Source organism: Poecilia latipinna, unplaced genomic scaffold (assembly GCF_001443285.1).
Source record: "Poecilia latipinna isolate Pla-1442-1.1 unplaced genomic scaffold, P_latipinna-1.0 Scaffold149, whole genome shotgun sequence".
Lineage (NCBI taxonomy): Eukaryota > Metazoa > Chordata > Actinopteri > Cyprinodontiformes > Poeciliidae > Poecilia > Poecilia latipinna.
In genome coordinates, this window is record NW_015112765.1 from 197276 (window position 1) to 216930 (window position 19655).

At 42.2% G+C, this 19655-nt stretch overlaps 2 protein-coding genes across 4 annotated transcripts; one reads left to right on the forward strand and one right to left on the reverse strand.

The window, feature by feature from the left end:
* Positions 1-1184: 1184 nt before the first annotated feature.
* Positions 1185-6886, reverse strand: cnpy4 (canopy FGF signaling regulator 4). 3 transcript variants are annotated; one of them, XM_015029285.1, is made up of 9 exons: positions 6566-6886; positions 6343-6469; positions 5861-5957; positions 5590-5712; positions 5374-5491; positions 4388-5175; positions 4144-4265; positions 1330-1759; positions 1185-1238 (listed from the first exon to the last, which is right to left on the reverse strand). In XM_015029285.1, exons 1-6 carry the CDS (start codon positions 6759-6761, stop codon positions 5069-5071), a joined length of 768 nt encoding a protein of 255 aa, XP_014884771.1. In that variant the 5' UTR covers positions 6762-6886; the 3' UTR covers positions 1185-1238; positions 1330-1759; positions 4144-4265; positions 4388-5068. The 3 variants fall into 3 exon arrangements, with proteins under 3 accessions (XP_014884771.1, XP_014884770.1, XP_014884769.1); XM_015029284.1 differs by having other exon boundaries at positions 1330-1447; positions 4384-5175; XM_015029283.1 differs by having other exon boundaries at positions 4384-5175.
* Positions 6887-7348: 462 nt separating this feature from the next.
* Positions 7349-18847, forward strand: LOC106945541 (calpain-5). Its single transcript, XM_074527695.1, is given in 13 exon segments — positions 7349-7909; positions 10111-10290; positions 11744-11875; positions 11965-12176; positions 13429-13621; positions 13712-13905; positions 15100-15177; positions 15289-15622; positions 15723-15845; positions 15931-16127; positions 17377-17503; positions 17505-17786; positions 18586-18847. Coding segments are annotated over 12 exon segments (2214 nt in total). The 5' UTR covers positions 7349-7909; positions 10111-10125; the 3' UTR covers positions 18763-18847.
* The last annotated feature ends 808 nt before the right edge of the window (positions 18848-19655 follow it).

Genomic DNA, 19655 nt, shown 5'->3' on the forward strand with positions numbered 1-19655 from the left:
TTGTTCTCATTTCCATCCATCTTCCCATCGGTCTCTGCTAGAGCTGAACATATGGTAATCACCACGAGTGTTTGCAAAATCGCAATCCCAAATGATTGCCTAGATGCAATTTTTGGTAGCACATTACATTTCAAGTGTCAGGCCTTCGCTCTCTGCATATTGATTACATATTAGGCTAGTCGGAAGGACTAAGTACCTCTAATGCCCACACCAGATGCACATCTTGAGTAGCCGAGATGCTTAAACTCATGGAAACTGAATCATAATTTTAGTTGTGCATTAAAATGTGAGCTTATGCATCTTTAAAGTAGTGACTTTTTTGTTCTCACGCTCTCATAGTTGTCATAATGAACTATTATTCTGTGGCACGCACACACACACTCACACAATGAGAGATCAGCACATCAGTAACCTCGCAGACATTTTAAAGATCGTGATCAGATTGGACCCAGTTCAATACAAAGCAGCTGCAAAAGCCTGTAATATATTTTCATAATGCATGAGTTTCTGCGTCTACGTCTCATTTTGCAAACGGGGCTTATCTGTTTTCTTTATCTCCAAATGCTTTATGCTTCCTTTCACTCAGAAATATTCGAGCGAACAATTATCTAAACAAGGTGAATTACACAGCTGCACAGCTCAGATGCATGCAAATAATCCTAGAGCGGTCATAAATCCTGCTCCACACACCGACATCTTTTGCTTTTATTAAATTGTAGCAGAATTGCCAGACAGACATCTTCCAGATGGCAGGATTATTTCATGATTCAATTATTGTTCTTTGCGGAATCTAGTCCTGCCGTCTCGTCATCTCGCTCTGGAACAAACGTGATTGGACCCATAGTTGCTTCTCTGAGCAGCTCTGCAATAAAACGACATCTCGGTCATCGTCTGCTGTTCACATGACCTGCACACTGCGACCCAGGAGGAAACCCAGGACACTTAGACCATTTAGTCTGCCCTCTCTGTTGCTCCTCTGCGCCCTCTCGTGGATGAGATAAGCACTGCTGCCTTCGGCCGCCTCTCCGGGTCTGTCACAGCTCTCGCACGCATGATCGTCCCCATCTGCTGACCTCCACCTGAAAGCAAAACCAAATGTGTTTTGCATCGCATGGATTTTTTTAAGGATGACCGTCTTCCCAAACACTGACTGACCTCCCGGTTGTAAAAGCGCAGGCTTTTTTCTCTGGGTCCTTCTAAGAGAGGGAAACAGCTTCCAGGTAGCAAGTGATGTAAATCTGCAGGGAGGATAGTAGAATGTACATTTCTTTTTCTTTTTTTTATCTGTGCAGGAACTGAAATGATAAAGCATTGAAATTTGGCACTGACAGAGCGTGTCCGGTCCTGATGGAAGAGGAAAGGCTCCAGCTGAATGTGAAGGAGGTCGTCCCGGACCCGGGGCAGGAAGCGAGAGCCGGAGCCGCTCAGCTGGGAGTCTGTGAAACATCTGCAAACAACAGGCATGTCCTTATCAGATTTAACCCCTGCAGCCCGGACATAATGCGAAGCAGGAAGTGGATGGATCGGCCGTGGAGGAACCGCAGCAGACGTTAAAGATCGCAGCGCTCGCCCCTGGTGGTCTATGAAGGGGTATCTGGGCCGAGAGTCCACATCAGGAGTCAGGGTGGCCACGCAGCTGCCTGCATGCAGGCGGAGGGAGGAGGGTGATGATGATGATGATGGTGGTCTATCGAGGCCAGGATGTCCACCATCTCACTCATGAAGTAAAGAGGTGAGTTTCTCTCTCTGCTCCAGTCATCTGACAGTGGGAAAAAAAAAATCTAATTATTTTAGCTTCAACTGATATTTGCAGTCCAGATTAAACATGACTCAGTTGTCCTATCAGATTAGGTCTCCTTAATTTATACTGTTGGGAAAGCTCCGATTGATTCATATTTTACTTTCATATCTTTTGAATGTGATGGCGATCTTTAAGAATATTTTCTCCAGGTTTTCTAAGGACCTCTACCAATATACCCATTTAAATTGAGGCACTTTTTTAACATTGCAAAAACAATCTTCAGTGTATTTGTTTGGATTTTACTTGATAGAGCAACAAAATGTAGTGCACTGTTGTGAAAAGGGATAGAAACAAAATAATAAAAATATATTTTTGAATAAAAATCTGAAAAGTGTCATTCAACTCGCCGACACACTGCTTTGTAGAACCAAAGAGAAGAGAGAAGCATGATACTTCTAGCACTGTGTATAATTGCCTGGATATGAAGCTCTGATGAAGACCTAACGCAGGGAGGTGAGAGATGCTTCTTCATCATTCATTTGTTCAGTCGAGATGAGAAAAGTCTCAGTGGTCCTCAACCTTTTCATAATAAGCAGCAACGCGGTGAGCAGGGCTCCGCTGCTCACCACGTACCTCCTGTAGTTCCAAAAATCCAAAAATCAGACCACATAAATCTCAGAGAAACAAACAAAGAAAACTTCTCAGACTCAACAGGTGTCAGTTACAGTGTTAAATATTAAAAGTTATGATAAGACAAAGTCTGAACTAGTTTATGTTGTTCAGATGGGTTTCCTCTTGAGAAAGTCTGTTCTCTGCAAAAAGAATAACACTTGCAGGTTACATCTGGACAATGTCATTTAGGACAACCGAGACCAAAGTAGACACGTTCCGTCGTAACTCACTCATGTCAGTAATCCAAACAGAGCATATCAGCACAAACATACCATCTGTGAAGCAAAGTGGTGGGCGGCTGATGATTTGTAGTTTTGCAGCCTGTGGCCCTAAATGCCTCATAGTCGGAGTCAAGAATCTGCTCATCGGTATGCAGAATCCTCTAGATTTGAATGTGAAGCTGTCCGTCTGACAGGTGAAGCTGGGTAAAACTTGGGTTATGCACAAATGAAGCATTGTTGTAAAGAAGTACTTAGTGATTTTTTTTTTTACCTTAAAAAGTAGCTTTGTACATTTGTAGCATGCGAAAAACTGATTGTTACAAAGAATTCTTGATTGGCTTAAATAACAGAAATTCAGAATTGATACTTTTTTGGTTGGGTAGAAGCACTAAATAACACATCCTGTGCTTTCCTGGAACATCAAGGTTACTTTCTTGGAACACGGCATATTTTCCAGAACCTTCCAGGGTCTTTCCAGGAACTTTAATAGATCTGTTTTAAGAACTTTCATAAGTTCTAAAAAAGCACCTGTTAATTCCTGGACTGTTACTGCCAAAGTTTGGAAGATTACTTCTAAGTGCCTGGCAAGTTTTCAGAAACAACCTCGTACGTTCAGAAAAGTAACAGGTGCCAACACACGCAGGCAGCAGTAACAGTAATCCAGGGCGGGAATTTGATACCATCCCAGGCGGCCACCGTAGAATTAATGCAAGTCACCAGGACTGAATTAAATTTTAAATGAAGTTTACCATCAACGGCCGCTGTAAATGCTATTCTCACTGAGACTGCACCCTTACTAACACAATACTTGGGTGTTTGAGTTGCTGTTAGGAAAAGTTGGGAGAACTCAATCAGACACCAACTTCATCTGAACATGTTTGAGTCGAATGTCTCAAACATGTTGAGCTGATAAATGTGTCAAATCTGTCTTTTTTTTTTTTAGCAAAAAAATCAAAATTTTGGCATCCACGTGCTTTTTGTCTGTGCACAACCTGGTGTCTTTCTGCACTCCTGTGATAGACGTCCTCACAAAATTATTATTATTTTATTTAGTACGACCTGAATCAAATCTTTGGTCCCAGAACCTCTGCAATCGATGAGCTGAGCAGGCCAGCGGGAAATGTCCCAGTACTCCCGCTGGCCAATCAGGTATGCGTGGGAAAGTAAGCTCCAAGTTCAACTTCTAAGCTCGGAGAAAGTAATATGCATCACAAAAGCATCTGTTAAGTTCTGTAAAGTATTTGGGTGCAGCACCTTGTAACCTTCTGGAAAACAACCAGAATTTTTCATTAAAGAATTTGGTCAGTTCTGGAAGAGATATTTTGTAGTACTTCCGGAATGTTTTACAGAGTTGCGCAGCTAGGTATATAATTAGTCTTTAATGTATTTTTGAGACATCTAAATTCCCCGTGGCGTAGCAAGAAGAAAAAAAAGCAGCTGGTCGAATAAAACATTGCAACATCAATAAATGTTTAGTGAGGCTAAATTAAACGTCCCTTAATGTTTCACCTTCTGTACCGACACAGCACAGGAACAGCAGCTCCCTCCGTCTTGAACGTCTCACCAGGTGAAGATCCAGGGAAGAAGAAGAACAGCAGCATGTTGCTGTTCAGCACCGCGCCGTCTGTAACCTGCAAAAAAAAAATAAATAAATAAAATAAACCCGAGAAGCAGTACCAGGACGAGAACCAGCAGGGGGCAGCAGGGAGCAGCTCCGATCCGATGCAGCTGGGGGTGGAAAAGTCTCACCGACCGTCGCTCTGCTCCCACACTCAGCCGGAGGAGCCCTGATGATGAACTCTCCATCTGCGGAGCGGCTGGCGGCGCAGCGATCCCGTCCAGAGCCAGATGGCCCGAGCCTCAGTCCGACAAGCTGCTCGGGGTGGTTGGGGTCCAACAGGTGAGAGGTCTCATCACTATCTCCATGCTGTCCTCCTGACAGCTCACCTCAAGAGCCTGAGAGCTGACCTCCGAAGCAGCCGGGTCAGATGTGAGGTAGAAAAACCGGTTCGGTTTGATTCGTGTAGCTCCGAGCTCTCAGAAAACAGACAGAGAAGATGAAATAAGCAGCAAGACGAGGCATTGTCTGGCTCTCTGATGGCGTCTGTCTGCAGGAGCCACACAGCTGAATCTGATTAGAAGCGATTACCGGAGCAGCACCTCTGACACCACCTTCCAATGATGAGTTTAAAGACAACAGCATAAGCAGTTTATGTTGTTAAAAAGGTTTATTTCAAATGTATAAAACTGTACATGGGGCAATATGAAGTAGAAATACTGTTCTGATGCAAATAATATATAAAGTGTCACGTTGCAACATGCAGATTATCCATCTGCAAACAGAATAACAGACTTCCTCTATGCATAATTTCTGCTTCCGTCCTCTGAGATGCAGCCGAGGTGTAGTGTTCACTTTCATCCAAAGGTTTTCCCCTCAAAGTTCTCCGGCATCGTGTGCCGTTCCCTCTTTATCTGCTCTCTTTTCTTCCTCGGCTCCTCCTTTAAGACCCACGTCGCCTTTCCACACCTCCTGAAGACATTCTGAGCAAAGGAAAGCACACGATTTAGGAGGAGCGTCGAGGTAAAATCTGTGAAATTTTAAATGCATGGTTTAGATAAGTTAGACTTTTGATTCAGATAAGTATTATTTAAAGCACTTTCTTAATGGCTTCCTATCACCGTGTGAGCATCAGAATTTTAAACAAGCAGGCCTGAAGCGTCTCTCCGTTTCTGTCCCACCTCGCTCTGACATCTTCAGGACGTGGTTCTCACAGAGGAAGTTCTCCAGCCTCCGGTCCTGATGGTGGAAGTACCAATCCTCCACCACGTCCTCGTACTGCTCCAGCATCGTCTCGCACTGATCGCACAAAACACACTTTGTTTAAAAAGAAAACATCGCTTTGACAATCGTTTACCTTTAGCCGCAGTCGGGAATGGGGGTGTTCTCCGCCTCACCTGTTTTTTCATATTTGTCACCTCCGCAGACGGCTCGTCCCAGAGCTCATATGGCATGCCCAGGTCTACTTTCACTCCTTTGTTGACCAGATTCTTCAGCGTCGTCATGGTCTGACTGGAGCCCTGCAGTCAACGTTAAAGACAAGACGATAAACCACATGCTTAAAAGCGAACACACATTTCTCAGTTTAGTGTTGGAAAAGGTAGAAAGCAATCCCAGCTTTCACGAAGCTTTGAAGAAAAGCATTCAGTCCACCGAGGCTTTCGCTACCTTGGCGTATCTGAGGCTGCCAGGCCTCTCGGCGTGAACGCTGTACTGCAGGATGCGCTCGCATATGTTGTCCACGGCCTCGGTCAGACGGGTTTCTCTAAAATAAAACATGAAAGATTAAATACTGACTTCTAACAAGCGCAGGCATAAAACTCTTTGCAGAACTTCAAACACAAACTCTCTACAAAGAAAACACTGGTATAATCTCAAGCAGGAAACACACAAGATGCAACAAAGCCAAATAAAAAAAAAACCAAGATGCCATCATGGACTTGAACCTGAATTTTTTTTTTTTTTACAACCATGTCAAATGTAATAATCAGCTTACTACAACTTTAAAAACATTACTTGAAGAAAGGGATCATTGTTAAAGTAGGGCAAGTGAAAAATATATATGGGCGGCTTGTCTAAGGTCACTGCTGATCTCTTTCCATCCTGGCATTGAGTTAAAACATAAGGATGTTACGAAAAATATGGCTTACGAGGTGTTGTATTTAATCTTCCTCCTCCTCTTGCCTGTGTCCAGCACCTCTCCAACCTCCAGAACCTCTTTAGAGCGACCAGTTTTCTCCAGAGCCTCCTCCAGCTCCATTGTTAGAAACTTACAAACTAGCACGAACAAACAACCCAATATTAATTACTGACTTGCGAAAAGAACAGAAAAGTTGCAACAAACACGACTCCAGAGTCTTTTTGTCGTCAAACCTTCGCATTTATTGGGCAGCCTCTCGTCTTCACTCCCAGCAGCAAAGCCGCAGACACAAACGACAGCCAGAATAAACGCTTTCATTCTGAATAAGTGCTTAAAATGGAGAGAATTCAAGTTTAGCGTCGCCTCAGTCACATCTGCATCGTTTACCTTCTCCCTGCGCATGCGCACTGCATCAAAGCAGACACGCATAGTCGATTGCTGGTGGCTCGATGGTAAAATAAAAGGAAAGCGGAAACACCGATTTGTTCAAATAAAATGCAAAAATTTACGTATCGAGGACAAATGGGTCTAGTAAAATGAGATATAAGAAAATTAAATAAAATGCAAACGTAAAATGACATATTTTTACTTGCATCTTGATGGTTTTATTATTTATGAAATGCATACCGAAAGACCTCATTTTTAATTATTTCTGTTCACCCTCACTGCGCAAGATGACTCTTAAAACTTGATTAACATTTGCTGCAGAAGCTCTGGGCAATCCAGTGAAATACTGGGAGAATATGCTTTAGTCAAATGAGCCCAAGCCCGAACTCTTTGGACATTGAACGCACCATCTTTGGAGAACGGGATGCATAAAAAGAACCCTCAGCACCTTCTAGATTTATTGTTTCATTTGTGTGGAAGAATGGGTCAAAATCCCACCTGAGAAATTTAATAACTAGTTTCTCAATACAGGAGAAGTTAACTATCAAAAAGGCTTTCCCAGAACAAATTTTATTTTATTTCCCTTTGTATATGTGCATTACTTTGGATGTAAATATAATGTCAATCACTTCTTTAGAAATGTTTAAACTTAGAAAAACACAGTTCTTATTTCACATCCTGTATTAATACATCAGTGTAAGAACAGATTAAAGTAGGAAAATTGCCTTATACCATCGGATCTGTTTGTGTTCAAATGTCTGTTTGATGTCTATTTATTGCAATTTTTAAAGCAGCTGTCCGCGTTCCCATTTTTCCCCTTGAAGTGTTTCTCAAAATACACCCAGCCTAAAATTAGATCCAGCTCCCTGGCCTAGTTTAGCTCCTTCAGAGCCGCTTGGTGTCCACAGCTTCAACATTGTAAATGTTGCGCCTAATCAATGTGATATTTGGCAGTGAAGCAGTTAAAGGAGAAGGTGTCAGCCTCTTGGTTTCTCAGGTGACATTCGCAGCACAATCAACAGCAACCGATCCTCCAGGAGTGAGTGAGGAAGAGGCAGGAAACCCTGACGGCACAAGGGGACCTGGAGTTACAAACCATGTTGAGATGAGGACTGAATGGGAGAGACATCACAAACGAGGACAAGAAGGAAGCGTAGGAACGACCACCTGACGGCACGCCGGAAGAAGCAGTAAGTGACGCTCAAACTCTTAGAAAACACCCTTGTTCATGCCGGAGCATAGAAGTTTACATGCAGATGTGTGAGGATAAAGCGTCAAAAACTGCATTACCAGTATATTTTACTGGTGTGAGGTTATTCCCAGGTGTTACTGTGTATTATGTCACCCTGCATGGTGACCATCTGTCTATTGTCTGTGTGGAGGGGGATACAGTTACACAGAAACACAAACACTCAAGTATCGCCCTATAGCTGTTACGTAAACACAGACACATTTTAAGGATGTGAAACTGTGCTCTTCTTTTTTTTATTATTATATTGACCATAATTTAACTTCTTGTCTTGAGGCGTGAAAAATCCTGGACAGACTTAAGAAAGGAAAAAGCAATGTTACTCTTCTCTGCCTGTCTTATAATACAAAACATGATGGAAGCAATGAAAAACATTGTTTCCTAAAATTTCTATCATAGTGTTTATCTTCCCTAAGAACTCGGTGGAAAGTGTTAGGAAAACTAAATGCAGCGGTAAAACCCTTAATTATTCAAAAACAGCTGGCCCACAAGGTCAATACTGACATCAAGTTAAAATAAAAGCAGTCTGCACTGAAATAAACTCGGTAGTCTTCATGTTGTTGGGTGCAGGAGGAAGTTTTCCACCAAAAATTCTCAGGAAACCTTTGGTGGAAATAAGCTGAGACTTTCAAACCCAAGAACTCTGCATTGTGTAACTGTCGAGCATGGTGGTGGTGGCAGCTTTAGTGCTTTGGGGCAGTTACATCTGCCGGTGGTGTTGGTTCATCACACAGAGCAGGTAGAATAAGACGGACGGAGGGTCGGTGTTTCCTAAGGTGAACCACTGAGTGGAACCGTCTCATAAAACGATGAGGTTTTGTATTTTGATGGATCAGCGTTGGGTGAAAGTTTTTGATGAACAGCTTCTAAGTTTCAGACAAAATGGGAAAACATTTATCAGGTTGATTAAAATAAAGCTACTTTTCATGATTTCTAACAGACCACATGTGATATCGTAGGCGTGTCCAAGCTGTGAAAACGGGAGCAGACTACAATCTAAAAATCACGTGTGTCAAACTCGAGGCCCATGGGCCAAATGTGGCCCGTCGTAGCTTTATATGTGGCCCTACACACTCCAAATTACATGTATAAGTCCCTCCAGTTTTTCAACAAATCTGCAAAATGCACTCAAATTTCACACAAAATCTACAGATTCCTATTTTTTTTTTCTGATTTCTCAATACAGCGATTAATAAAAAGTTGGTATCACTTTATTTGAAGGGGTGTGAATAAGACTGACATGACACTGTCATAAACTCCTGTCATGAACATGAATAAGCCTTCATGAATATTTATGGCTGTTGTCATAAAGTGTCATTCGATAGATCATGACACTTTTAATACAAAGTTGACATTAATGAAAATGTCTTCATTATGACAACTTGACATTATTTAATGGAAACACAGAAATAATTGTCTTATAAGGATAACATTTTAAAATTCACTTGTTATGACATTCATGACAATTTATAATATTTTGCTTAATGTCACGTTGTCGTGACAACGACGTTGTCTTGGGTAATGTCACGTTGTCATAACGAACACATTTTCAATAATGTCAACTTTGTATTAAAAGTGTCACAATTTACCGAATGACGCTTTATGACAATAGTCATAAATATTCATGAAGACTTATCGATGTTCATGACATGTGTTTATGACAGTGTCATGTCAGTCTTATTCACCCCCTTCAAATAAAGTGTTACCAAAATGATTAACATCATCCATTAGCACAAAAGTCATAAAAAATTCCTTACAGATATTTCTAAATCAGCAAATCTGTGATTTTGATTGCTAAAAAAAAAAATCTAAAAAATCCCGGATGGACTGATCAGTGTGAAAAAAATGTTCAATATCATTTAATTGTAAGAAACACATACTTAATGCTCAAAAAGATTTTTATTGATATTTTAACAGTTTAGTTGGTTTTATCAGTACATTCTGGCACAACCGGCCCTTTAAGAACGTTGAGATTTTTGAGATGGCCCAAAATGAAAATGAGTCCAACTCTTATGATCTAAATAATTATCCGTTTTAACAATGTCTTTAAGATCTCACATCATTACAGGTGATGCGTCAAGTACTTTTTTTTTTTTTAAATCTCCGAGTCCTTTTTAGTATCGTCCTTCCACCTCGTTTCAGTCGTTTGATGTGAGAATGCTGGAAGCGGTGAATGACTTCAAGGGCCAGAGCTTCGACAAGCTGAGGCGCTCCTGCCTGCGTCGAGGGGCGCTCTTCAAAGACCCTCTGTTCCCTGCCACAAACCAATCCCTCTTCTACAAGAGGGCGCCCCCACCTGGACTGACCTGGAAGAGGCCGCGGGTGAGTTTGCTGTGGAGTAAAAGTGTCCGAGTACTAAAACCGAAAACAATCCTAGCAAATGCCTAGAAAGCCTAATTTATGAATCCATCACCTCTGGTCCCTGATCTAAATTGAGAAGGCAACTTCAGTGTGCCGCATTTCAACAAGTGGATTAATTAAAGCGCTTTCTATAATTAGAGAGGTTGTCAGGCAGTGGAACTCTATCCCCACGGGGAGGAGATGCAGATGGACAGCCATGTTGGTGTCAATAGTTGAGTTCAGAAAAAAGCAGCAGTGCATAAATAGACTGCTTGGTTGTTTCTAGAGCAGTGTTGTGATGGCTGATGCTTTCAGCCACTGCAGCTGAAAACTGCAGCTACACCAACCATGTAGATGTGAATAAAAAAACAGCCAACTTTGAGGTTTTATAATTCGCAGGTTTATTGGGGAAGCGGTTATGTTTTTATGGCGAGGAATGAATGTTTTATTACAGTAGTTGGGGTGTAGCTTGTGCTGTAAATGTTATGTTACCTTCTGGTCCTTTCTGGTTTGTGTTATGCTGTTTTGAAAAAGTCTGGAATCGTACTTTATGGTTTTGCGAGCCGGGCTGCGCGGTGGAGCAGTTGTTGGAGCTTGAATCCTGACCTTGAGTTTGGATGTTCTTCCTGCGGACACATAGGTACTCTCCACTTATTCTTGCTCCACGCATATGTCCAAAACCATGACTGTTTTGTCAATTGCTTTCTCTAAATTTCACTCGGATATGAGTGTGTGCTTGTGGTTGTTTGTCCTGGGTATCTCGATCCAGGGTGTACCTCTCCTCTCTCCGCCCCACCATGTCCAAACTGGTCGCCATGTCCTGTAGGATTCTCTGTCCTGCAGGACGTGACGGTCTTAAAGAAGGCAACTTGTTTCTTCAAGATGTTTTACTCCTCAACCAAAAGTCTCCTTCAGTTCTTCGGACTTCGAAGTTGTAGTCATAAAACAATCACTCCAACAGGGCCCTCGAGGCCAATTTATCCTCCCTTTGCGCACGTAAAGAGGTCCACCCAATTCCAACGTCATCAAGCATTACTGTCCTCATACTTTTATGACGTTTATTAAGTTAGCGTGGCCATTAGACACTATGTCAACAAGAAGGACGTTCGGACTCGGTTTGGAATCCAAAAGAAAGTTTCAGCTAATGGCAAGCGCGGAGTAAATCATGATAATGTACGTTCTCCGAGGAAGACATGAAGAATCACTGCAGTAGATGGAGGTGGTCTGTGTTGCCATTAAATACATCCACATGTGGATAGAGAAGTTCCCCCACATCCATCATTTGTCTGGAAAACATCAGGATTTGTTCTTTAAAAAAAGAAAACATCACGTTTTCTGTCCCCTTGAATGAATGGAAGCTAATCAGTGTGGACTGATGTGATTTTATTTGCTTTTTAACCTGATTTGGTCTTTGCTACGTCTCTCATCTGTCCAGCAAATTTGCAGAGACCCTCGTTTGTTTGTGGATGGTATCAGCACTCGCGACTTGCACCAAGGCAGTCTGGGTAACTGCTGGATGGTGGCAGCCATTTCCTGCCTGGCATCCGAGCCTTCACTGTGGAAGAAGGTTCTCCCTCCAGACTCGTTGTCCTATCAGCTCTGTGTCCTGCCTTTACACTTTCCCCTAATCTTACTCACCCCTTCTCCTCACTCCAGGTCATTCCCAACCACATGGATCAGGAGTGGAACCCAAAGCGTTCAGACTTGTACGCAGGGATCTTCCACTTCAGGTTCTGGCGCTTCGGACATTGGGTCGACGTCGTGGTGGACGACCGTTTGCCGGTCAGTCAAGATGGAGTCCTGCTCTTCTGCCGCTCGGCAACGCCAAGAGAGTTTTGGAGCGCCTTGCTGGAGAAGGCCTACGCCAAGTAAGGAGAAGCAGAAAACTGTGTCCAATGGACAAGTGGAGCATTAATATTCTTTCAAAGCTTGGCAGCTACTTATATTTTCCAAAATAACCCTGTCTATATCCTTGGCAATCATATAAGGACTCCAGCAAAGGTTCAAAACACCCATTTCCAGAGATCCAGAGTTTCCCACAGAGAGAACAAAGCCCCTTTGCTAAATCCCGTTACTGCTGACTTGATGATAATTAAAGGGTAAAAAGGCAAAATGGACGCTTTCCAGTCAACGTTTGATTTCTTCCCTGAAACTGTTGATGAAAACATTTAAATGTGTGATTTATACCAACTGTTTTAGCAAATGAGCATTTGCTGAATATGCCAAATTATGATCAATAAACTGGAAGAAGTTCATGTTATAACGTGAACAGTGAACATGAATCAATGGATTGGACCACATGCACCAGCCCTGTTTCTATGGGAGGTAAACTTTATGATAACTGGAGAAAGATACTTAAAATATACGGCCACAATAACAAGAAGTAAGCAGAGAGAAGACAAGGTGAGGCTTGACAACAATGCCCCCGTTTTCAAGCACGTCAGTGGCAGAATCATGCTGCGGGGCTCTTTTGTTTCCAGCCTTGCTGGTGAGTTGGACCCAAATATGCCTGAATAATGCAAAAACCAAAAAAAAAAAATTAAGCCTTTATTTAACTGCCTTAACATTGTTTAGATATTATTAAATTCATTTTAGTTAGATTTTTACATAATTTGTAAAAATCATATACATTTTTATAAAAATGAATATTATGAAATTCATTTTAGTTAGATTTTTATATAAGTTTTAAAGTGGTCAAACAAGCTTTTGGAATGATTATCTGAAATACTTGAAGCTCATTGAAAAGTTAGGAAGATAAAAGCTAAAAAATAATATTAAAAAAATAAATAAAATAAGTAGAAAAAAAGATTAAAAATAAAAAACAGAAAACAATCTATTGATATAAAATAAAATTATATATATATGACAAAGTAAAAAGTCAGATCCATGCCAGGAGGCTGTTCTGCAGTGAAGAGGAACAAGATGTCTTCTAAGAATTGATGTGAATGTGTGTAAACTCATGTCTAATTTCGACCCTGTGTGGATCAGAAAAACTCCCCGCAACGCTGAAGCCCGGAGGCAACGCCACAAATCTCCTGTAAATGAACTGACTGACACTTAGAAAGGGATGAAGTGAGAGTCACACACGACTCCCTGAACCAGTTTGCGTTTCGGTTTCAGACTAAATGGCTGCTATGAGGCTTTAGAGGGAGGCAACACTGCGGAGGCCCTCATCGACTTCACTGGAGGGGTTTCGGAGCCTCTCAGCCTGGACTGTGAGGCCCTCAGCCTGAGCAGCGAGCGGAGGAAGGCACTCTTCCAGACATTAGCTAAGGTCCATGAGCACAAATCCCTCATCACGTGCTCCATCCGGGTAGGACTTTGTTTTTTTTTCTGTGACCCTGAGGGGCTTCGACGTTTCAGATGTTGCTGGCAAATTACTAAACGTTTCACATTTTCTCAGCCAGCCGAGGGGGAGACGGTGGAGTCGGTGTTGGACTGCGGGCTCGTCCGAGGACACGCCTATGGCATCACAGCGGTGAGGAAGGTGAGGCTGGCGGAGAACCCGCCGAGGACAGGCGGGACGTCCCGACTCTTTATGGTGCGCATGAGGAACCCGTGGGGGACCACGGACTGGAAAGGAGCCTGGAGTCAGAGGTGAGGGGCGCTTTGAAACCTTTTCTTCTGACCGCTGAGCGCGTTTTGTAGGCGCTCTAGGAATAAAGCCTCAGCTGACGATGTAGTTTACAACGTTTTACAATGCCACTGCAACTTTTCTGGACAATTTCAGGCATTTTACAACAGTTAGGCAAATGTTTTACAGGGGAACATCTGCTGTTTACATTACGGAGCTCTGAGAAAACTGGGAAAAATGGCCACAACGGACCAATGAAGCTTTCCAGAAGTTAAAACACTACTTGTTTATTTCTTGCACTCTGTCATCTGCTTCACAGTAGAGCTCATCTGCAGCACCTCTCAGAAGTGTTCACACCTTTTGAACTTTTTACACACTATACTCAAATGTACTTTGGCGATTTAAGCTGAATTTTATGTGATAGATGATTACGCAGCATTTCATGTGTCCAATAAAAATCTAAAAAGTGTGGCGTGCATTTGTGGTCGCCCCCCACCTGTGGCAATACTTTCTAGAAACACCTTCCACTGCATCTGCAAATCCTTTGTGTCTCTACCAGTTTTACACATCTGGAGACTGGCATCTTCAATATAAACTCCACCGGTCTCATCATTGAAAAACCACACGTACCACAAGCTTCTTTAAAATGTGCAAAAGAAAAGAAACGACCAAATACACTGAACAAAATGCTTAAAATAGATTTTAAAAACAGAGCATAACTAAAAGACAAATGGGAGGAAAATTCACAATAAAATTTTACGTAAAGATTTTCTAAAAGTCACATTCTGGAAAGATTTAAGAAGAAATATTTTTAAAGTCTGAAGATTTTCTCTCCCTGAAGTCAGTGAAGATGTTTTGACCGCTGTTTCTCTCTTGGCTGTAGTTATAAAACCACTGCACATATTGTTTTCACTTATTTATTTCACGCCTCTGATGCAATTCAACCAGTTGGCGCGTTACTGAGTTAAATCTATTAAATGATTTTAAAATCTGCAGTTTTTCCATCCAACCCTATAGAGTTAGACAATCCCTTAAAATCTGTTTATTTTTTTATTTTTATTTTTATTTTTTTTTTGTTTATCACAAAAATCCCACTAGGATAAAATACATTGAAGTTCAAGGTGTCCGTTTGACAAAATGTGAATAAATAAGTGGTGTATTACGCAGGTGATTATACGATGAATTCACCTTTCGTTGTTGTTGCACGCCCCCTGCAGGTCAGAGCAGTGGCAGCAGCTGAGCCGAGCAGAGCGGGAGAAGATGGGGATTGTTGTTCGTGATGTTGGAGAGTTCTGGTGCGCAGTCTTTCATTCAAAATCTCAAAATATATCTTAACAAACATAATTTTTCCAACCTTCCAAGCAATTTCATGCATACATTTTAAAATTTTCCTCCCCTCCAAACAGGATGGACTTCCAGCACTTCTGCTGCTACTTCACAGACGTGGTGGTGTGCCGGCTGGTGCAGAGGACGCTGCTGTGGCCGAGCTCACACTGGAGAGAGACGCAGAGCTACGGGGAGTGGGCTCCATCTCCAGATGCCCCTGGCACAGCCCCTCTTTCTGCAGGGAAGTACAGCGGCTCTGCTCAGGCCCTGAGCAACATTCGACCTGAAGGGAAGAAGATCAGGGAGAGCAGTCAGGAAGGAACGAAAAGGAGAGACGTCACTGAGGAGATGGACAGGAGGAGTCGCTGTGGGGGGTGCATCAACCACAGGGACAGCTTTCTGCACAATCCACAGGTACAGACATCATAAAACATACCTAAACAAACACACACACATACACACACAAAATGCTGAAATTTACCCCATTACATTCTTTTGTTGTTGTTTTTTTAAGTTCATGTTTGAGGTGCAAAACGAGGAGGAGGAGGTGCTGATCTGCCTGCAGCAGGAGGACAGGAGGGTCTTGAAGAAAAACGGAGGAGGGGAAAACCTACCAATAGGCTTCGAGGTGCTGAAGGTGGGCAAGAAACTCCGAACCAAACACGAACCTTCCTCGCTCCTTGAAATTTCATTGCCTTCTCCCGCCATCTTGTCCGGTTGAGGTGGAGGCGAACCGCTGCAGCCGAGTGCAGCTGGTGGTGGAGCAGGCGGCCAGCTCCATCTACATGGACTCCCGCAGCGTGACTCTGAGGGGGACTTTGGCTTCGGGTCGATACGTGGTGCTGCCCACCACCTTCCTGCCGGGCGACACCGGGCACTTCCTGCTGAGGCTCTTCTCGCACTCTCGCGTCCAACTCAGGTGTGCCACAGCGCAAAAAGGTCAGAGGAAGTCGTCCTGGCACTCAGAGAAAGTCAGATTGATCTGATGTTTGGTGAGGCGGGACTAGTTATTCGGATGAGGTGTAATAAAACCATATCCTAATTCAGAGCAAGTAGTTTGTAATTCTTAAACCTAACCAAAAGAGAAGAAGTAAACAGTACCTGACACACACAAAAGACATTTAAGACAAATTATTGAGGGTCAGACAATAAGCAGTTAATCAATTAATAAATTAATCGCATAATAAATTAAAATGAGCTCCATAATTTCCATTCAGATGATCAACATTTTATTGAAGGGATATTTTGTTTAACGAGAATTTATTATGCATTTTATTTACTCTTTTTGGATGTTTTTGGTGTTAAGATATCATTCAGTTGCAGTGTGCAGTATTCTTTATATCAATATATTACTTGAAAAATGATCTCAAAACAATAATATTGTTTATCACAATGATTTCTGGGACAGTTTATCATCCAGTAAAATGTGTTAGCGAGACAATCCTATAGACTTTTAATGTCTAAATTCATCATAAACCTCGTAGGTTGATATTAACCCGTTTGCTTTTCCAAATTCGATTCGATTAGATGTTTAACTTTAAGCATCAACCTATCTCATCTCTGTCAGGCGTAAATTTTGCAAGGGAAGGTTGACTTTTCTCACAGGTCTGAGGTAGCTTTGGAAGTTACAGACTGCACAGTTCAAAAACTGCCTTAAAGTTATGAGGAAACGTGTCACTCAGAAACCGCGTCACCACGACTGGGAACCAACTGTGACCAAACTAGAAAAACAACATAAAATAGGAGGAAGAGAAAATAAGCAGTCAACAGAACATAGGCAAACACTAAAATATACTAAAAGAAGAAAAAAAGCAAAACGAACCCAGAACACACAGAACTCGAAATCAAGGGAACAAAACAGAACCATAAATGTTTATGAGCGAACAGATGATGCAGCGTTTCCAGTCTCCACTTGGTTGAAACCAGCAATGTTTCCCAGATACCCTTCAGTTGACTCCGATTTTTAGTTTATGTCTGTTCATCAGGGCAGATTGGTTGATTGGTCCTACCTATTAATTAATCTCCAGTTTAAAAAAAAAAAAATCAGTTTTTACTCTTACAAACAGGAATCGATTTGTGACAAATGATTTTCTTCCACGTAGCAGCATTCAGCTCATGATCCCGGTTCTGTTTGTTTGTTGTTGTTTTTTTTCTTCTTCTCTTTGAAGGGAATTAAAGGAAGAACTGCCAACTCCGTCTTTGTTCCAGTGTTTTCTACCTCAGCCAGCAGTGGTGACCACAATCCATCTGCGCAGGGCATCTGGACTCAAACCTCCCAAACAAACAGGTTGGCTTAGCAGCAGCAGCAGCAGCAGAAGAAGAAAACGACATTTCTTTTGGCCACATTCGGTCCTCGTCGACTGCTTCCATTTGCTCTGTTTTCAGTTCCTTCTGTTTTTGTCCCTTTGCATCACGCCGGGTTTCCTGCCTCGTGGCCACAGCTCCAGATGTTTACGCCGTGGTGCGGTGCGAGGGCGATGCCGTCAGGACGCGAGTGTTCAAGGAGGACGGAAACCCCGAATTCAATCTCCGAGCCATCTTCTACAGAAGATACCCCGACGACAACATCTCTGTCGAGGTTTGACACCGTCACCCTTGTTTTTTTTTTTTTCCCCGTCTCACACCCAATCAGACGATTGTGCATCCCAGAAGCCTTCATAACCCGTCAGACTTTTCACATTTTGTCTTAAAAATGCTTCAAAAACCTTGTTGTATTTTATGTGACAGACAAACATTAAATAGTTGATCATGTGAAGTGGGAAGGAAAATGAGTCCTGTGCAACTTTTAATAAGTTTTCCACCAGGATTATACTGCGATTTGCTCCATCCTTCTTCTCATCAACTCTAAGCGATTTTCTGCAGAAAAACATCCACACAGCATGATTCTACCACCACCGTATTCCTCCTTTAGATGGTGTATTGTTTTCTGCCACACATACAGTTTTGCTAGTTTCGCCTACACTTTCACATTTTGATCACGTTTGACCAGAGAAGCTTCCTCAAATGTGTTTGTTGAGTCTTGGCAAACTTTAAACGTGACATCCCGCGGCTCACTTTAAAGAACTGTTTTCTTCTGGTCACTCTTGGAGTAAAGCTTCAGTTGGTAACTTTTATAAGCTAATTTGCTCTGATCTGGTTGGACAAGTGTTCATTGTGCTCCAAGTCTTATATGTGTGATTTGAATTTTTCAGTTATCTCTGCAATCTGTTAACAACTCTTGATATTCACGCAGTCATTTAGATCCAAAGTTTGCACACCACCCATAGGAGTTTCATTATATGAAACCCCAATAAAGCATGTTAAAGTTTACTCGCATCTAATATGAAAACGTTTGAGTTTCGCAGTAATAACCTGCTTGCATGCTTGTGTATGTGCAGCTATGGAGCACAGGCCCGCTGTGGGACTCCCTCCTCGGAACGGCTCGACTCCAGACAACAGAATCCGAAAGGAGCCGGAGCCTCGTGATCGACCTGCGACGTGGACGGTCGCGCTCAGGGTCCAGAGGCTGCGTCCACGTGGAGACGTCCACCAGCGCCTGCCTCACGGATTTGTGACATCTGTCTGGTTGCCACGGTATCACCAAGATCATTTGGATGAACAGCGGAGCAAATAGACGACGACCATCAGAGACAGGAAATATAACAACCACTTTTTCTCTCTTCAGGGTTTTATTTGGCTGCTATTATTTTTTTATGTAACAATTATCTCTGTTTATTTTATATATATATATATATATATATATATATATAAAATGCTTTTTTCATTTTATACAATAAATAATAAGACACCATGTGCTTCTTTTATTTAATTTAAAGTCAAATATTCATATTTTTAAAATAAATCTTAATGGATGTTTCTTGAAAGTTTGATGTTCCCAATTTTAATTGTATGTTCTTAAGCACCGTCCAATCCGTAGAACGCTATGACTGCAAAGATTTTTAAGCTGGCCTGTAATTCCTAACCAAACTGCATATGGATTACCAGAAAGGTCCAGTCATCATAATCAGACTAATAACTTCTGTTTATCTGCTTAAACCAGTAATTCATGGTAGGATTAAACTGCTGACCAGATATGTGGCTGTAGAGGGCAACTGTATTGTACCAAGTAGAGCTGACTGACCAGCTGTGTGCTGATGAGCTGATGAATTACTGCAGTGCCATCAGAGAAAGTGCCCTCTGCTGCATCCCCTGCTTATTTGCACCATAACCTGTTTCACACATTAAGGAAAAAAAGCTCACATCAAATATCTGATTATTCAGAGTATTAATACAGCTGATGTTGGACAGAAAACTTACCAAAAGCATTCTGACCAGAGAACACCGAGCTCTGCCTGGCTGCAAACGTTTGATAAGACATGCTAATTCTGCAGCATTTGTTTATCGGGATTAGATCCCAGTCGTCTTCGAACGTCAAACAGGCAGCTGGTTTTATGAGCCATCGGTGTCC

Excerpts from the sequence above, each read along its gene's own strand:
- cnpy4 (XM_015029285.1), bottom strand. The coding sequence starts at position 6,761 with ATGCGTGTCTGCTTTGATGCAGTGCGCATGCGCAGGGAGAAGGTAAAC. Across the intron at positions 5,958-6,342 it reads AAGATTAAATACAACACCTC|AGAAACCCGTCTGACCGAGG; the intron begins GTAAGCCATATT and ends GTTTTATTTTAG. Across the intron at positions 5,713-5,860 it reads GCAGCCTCAGATACGCCAAG|GGCTCCAGTCAGACCATGAC; the intron begins GTAGCGAAAGCC and ends CGTTGACTGCAG.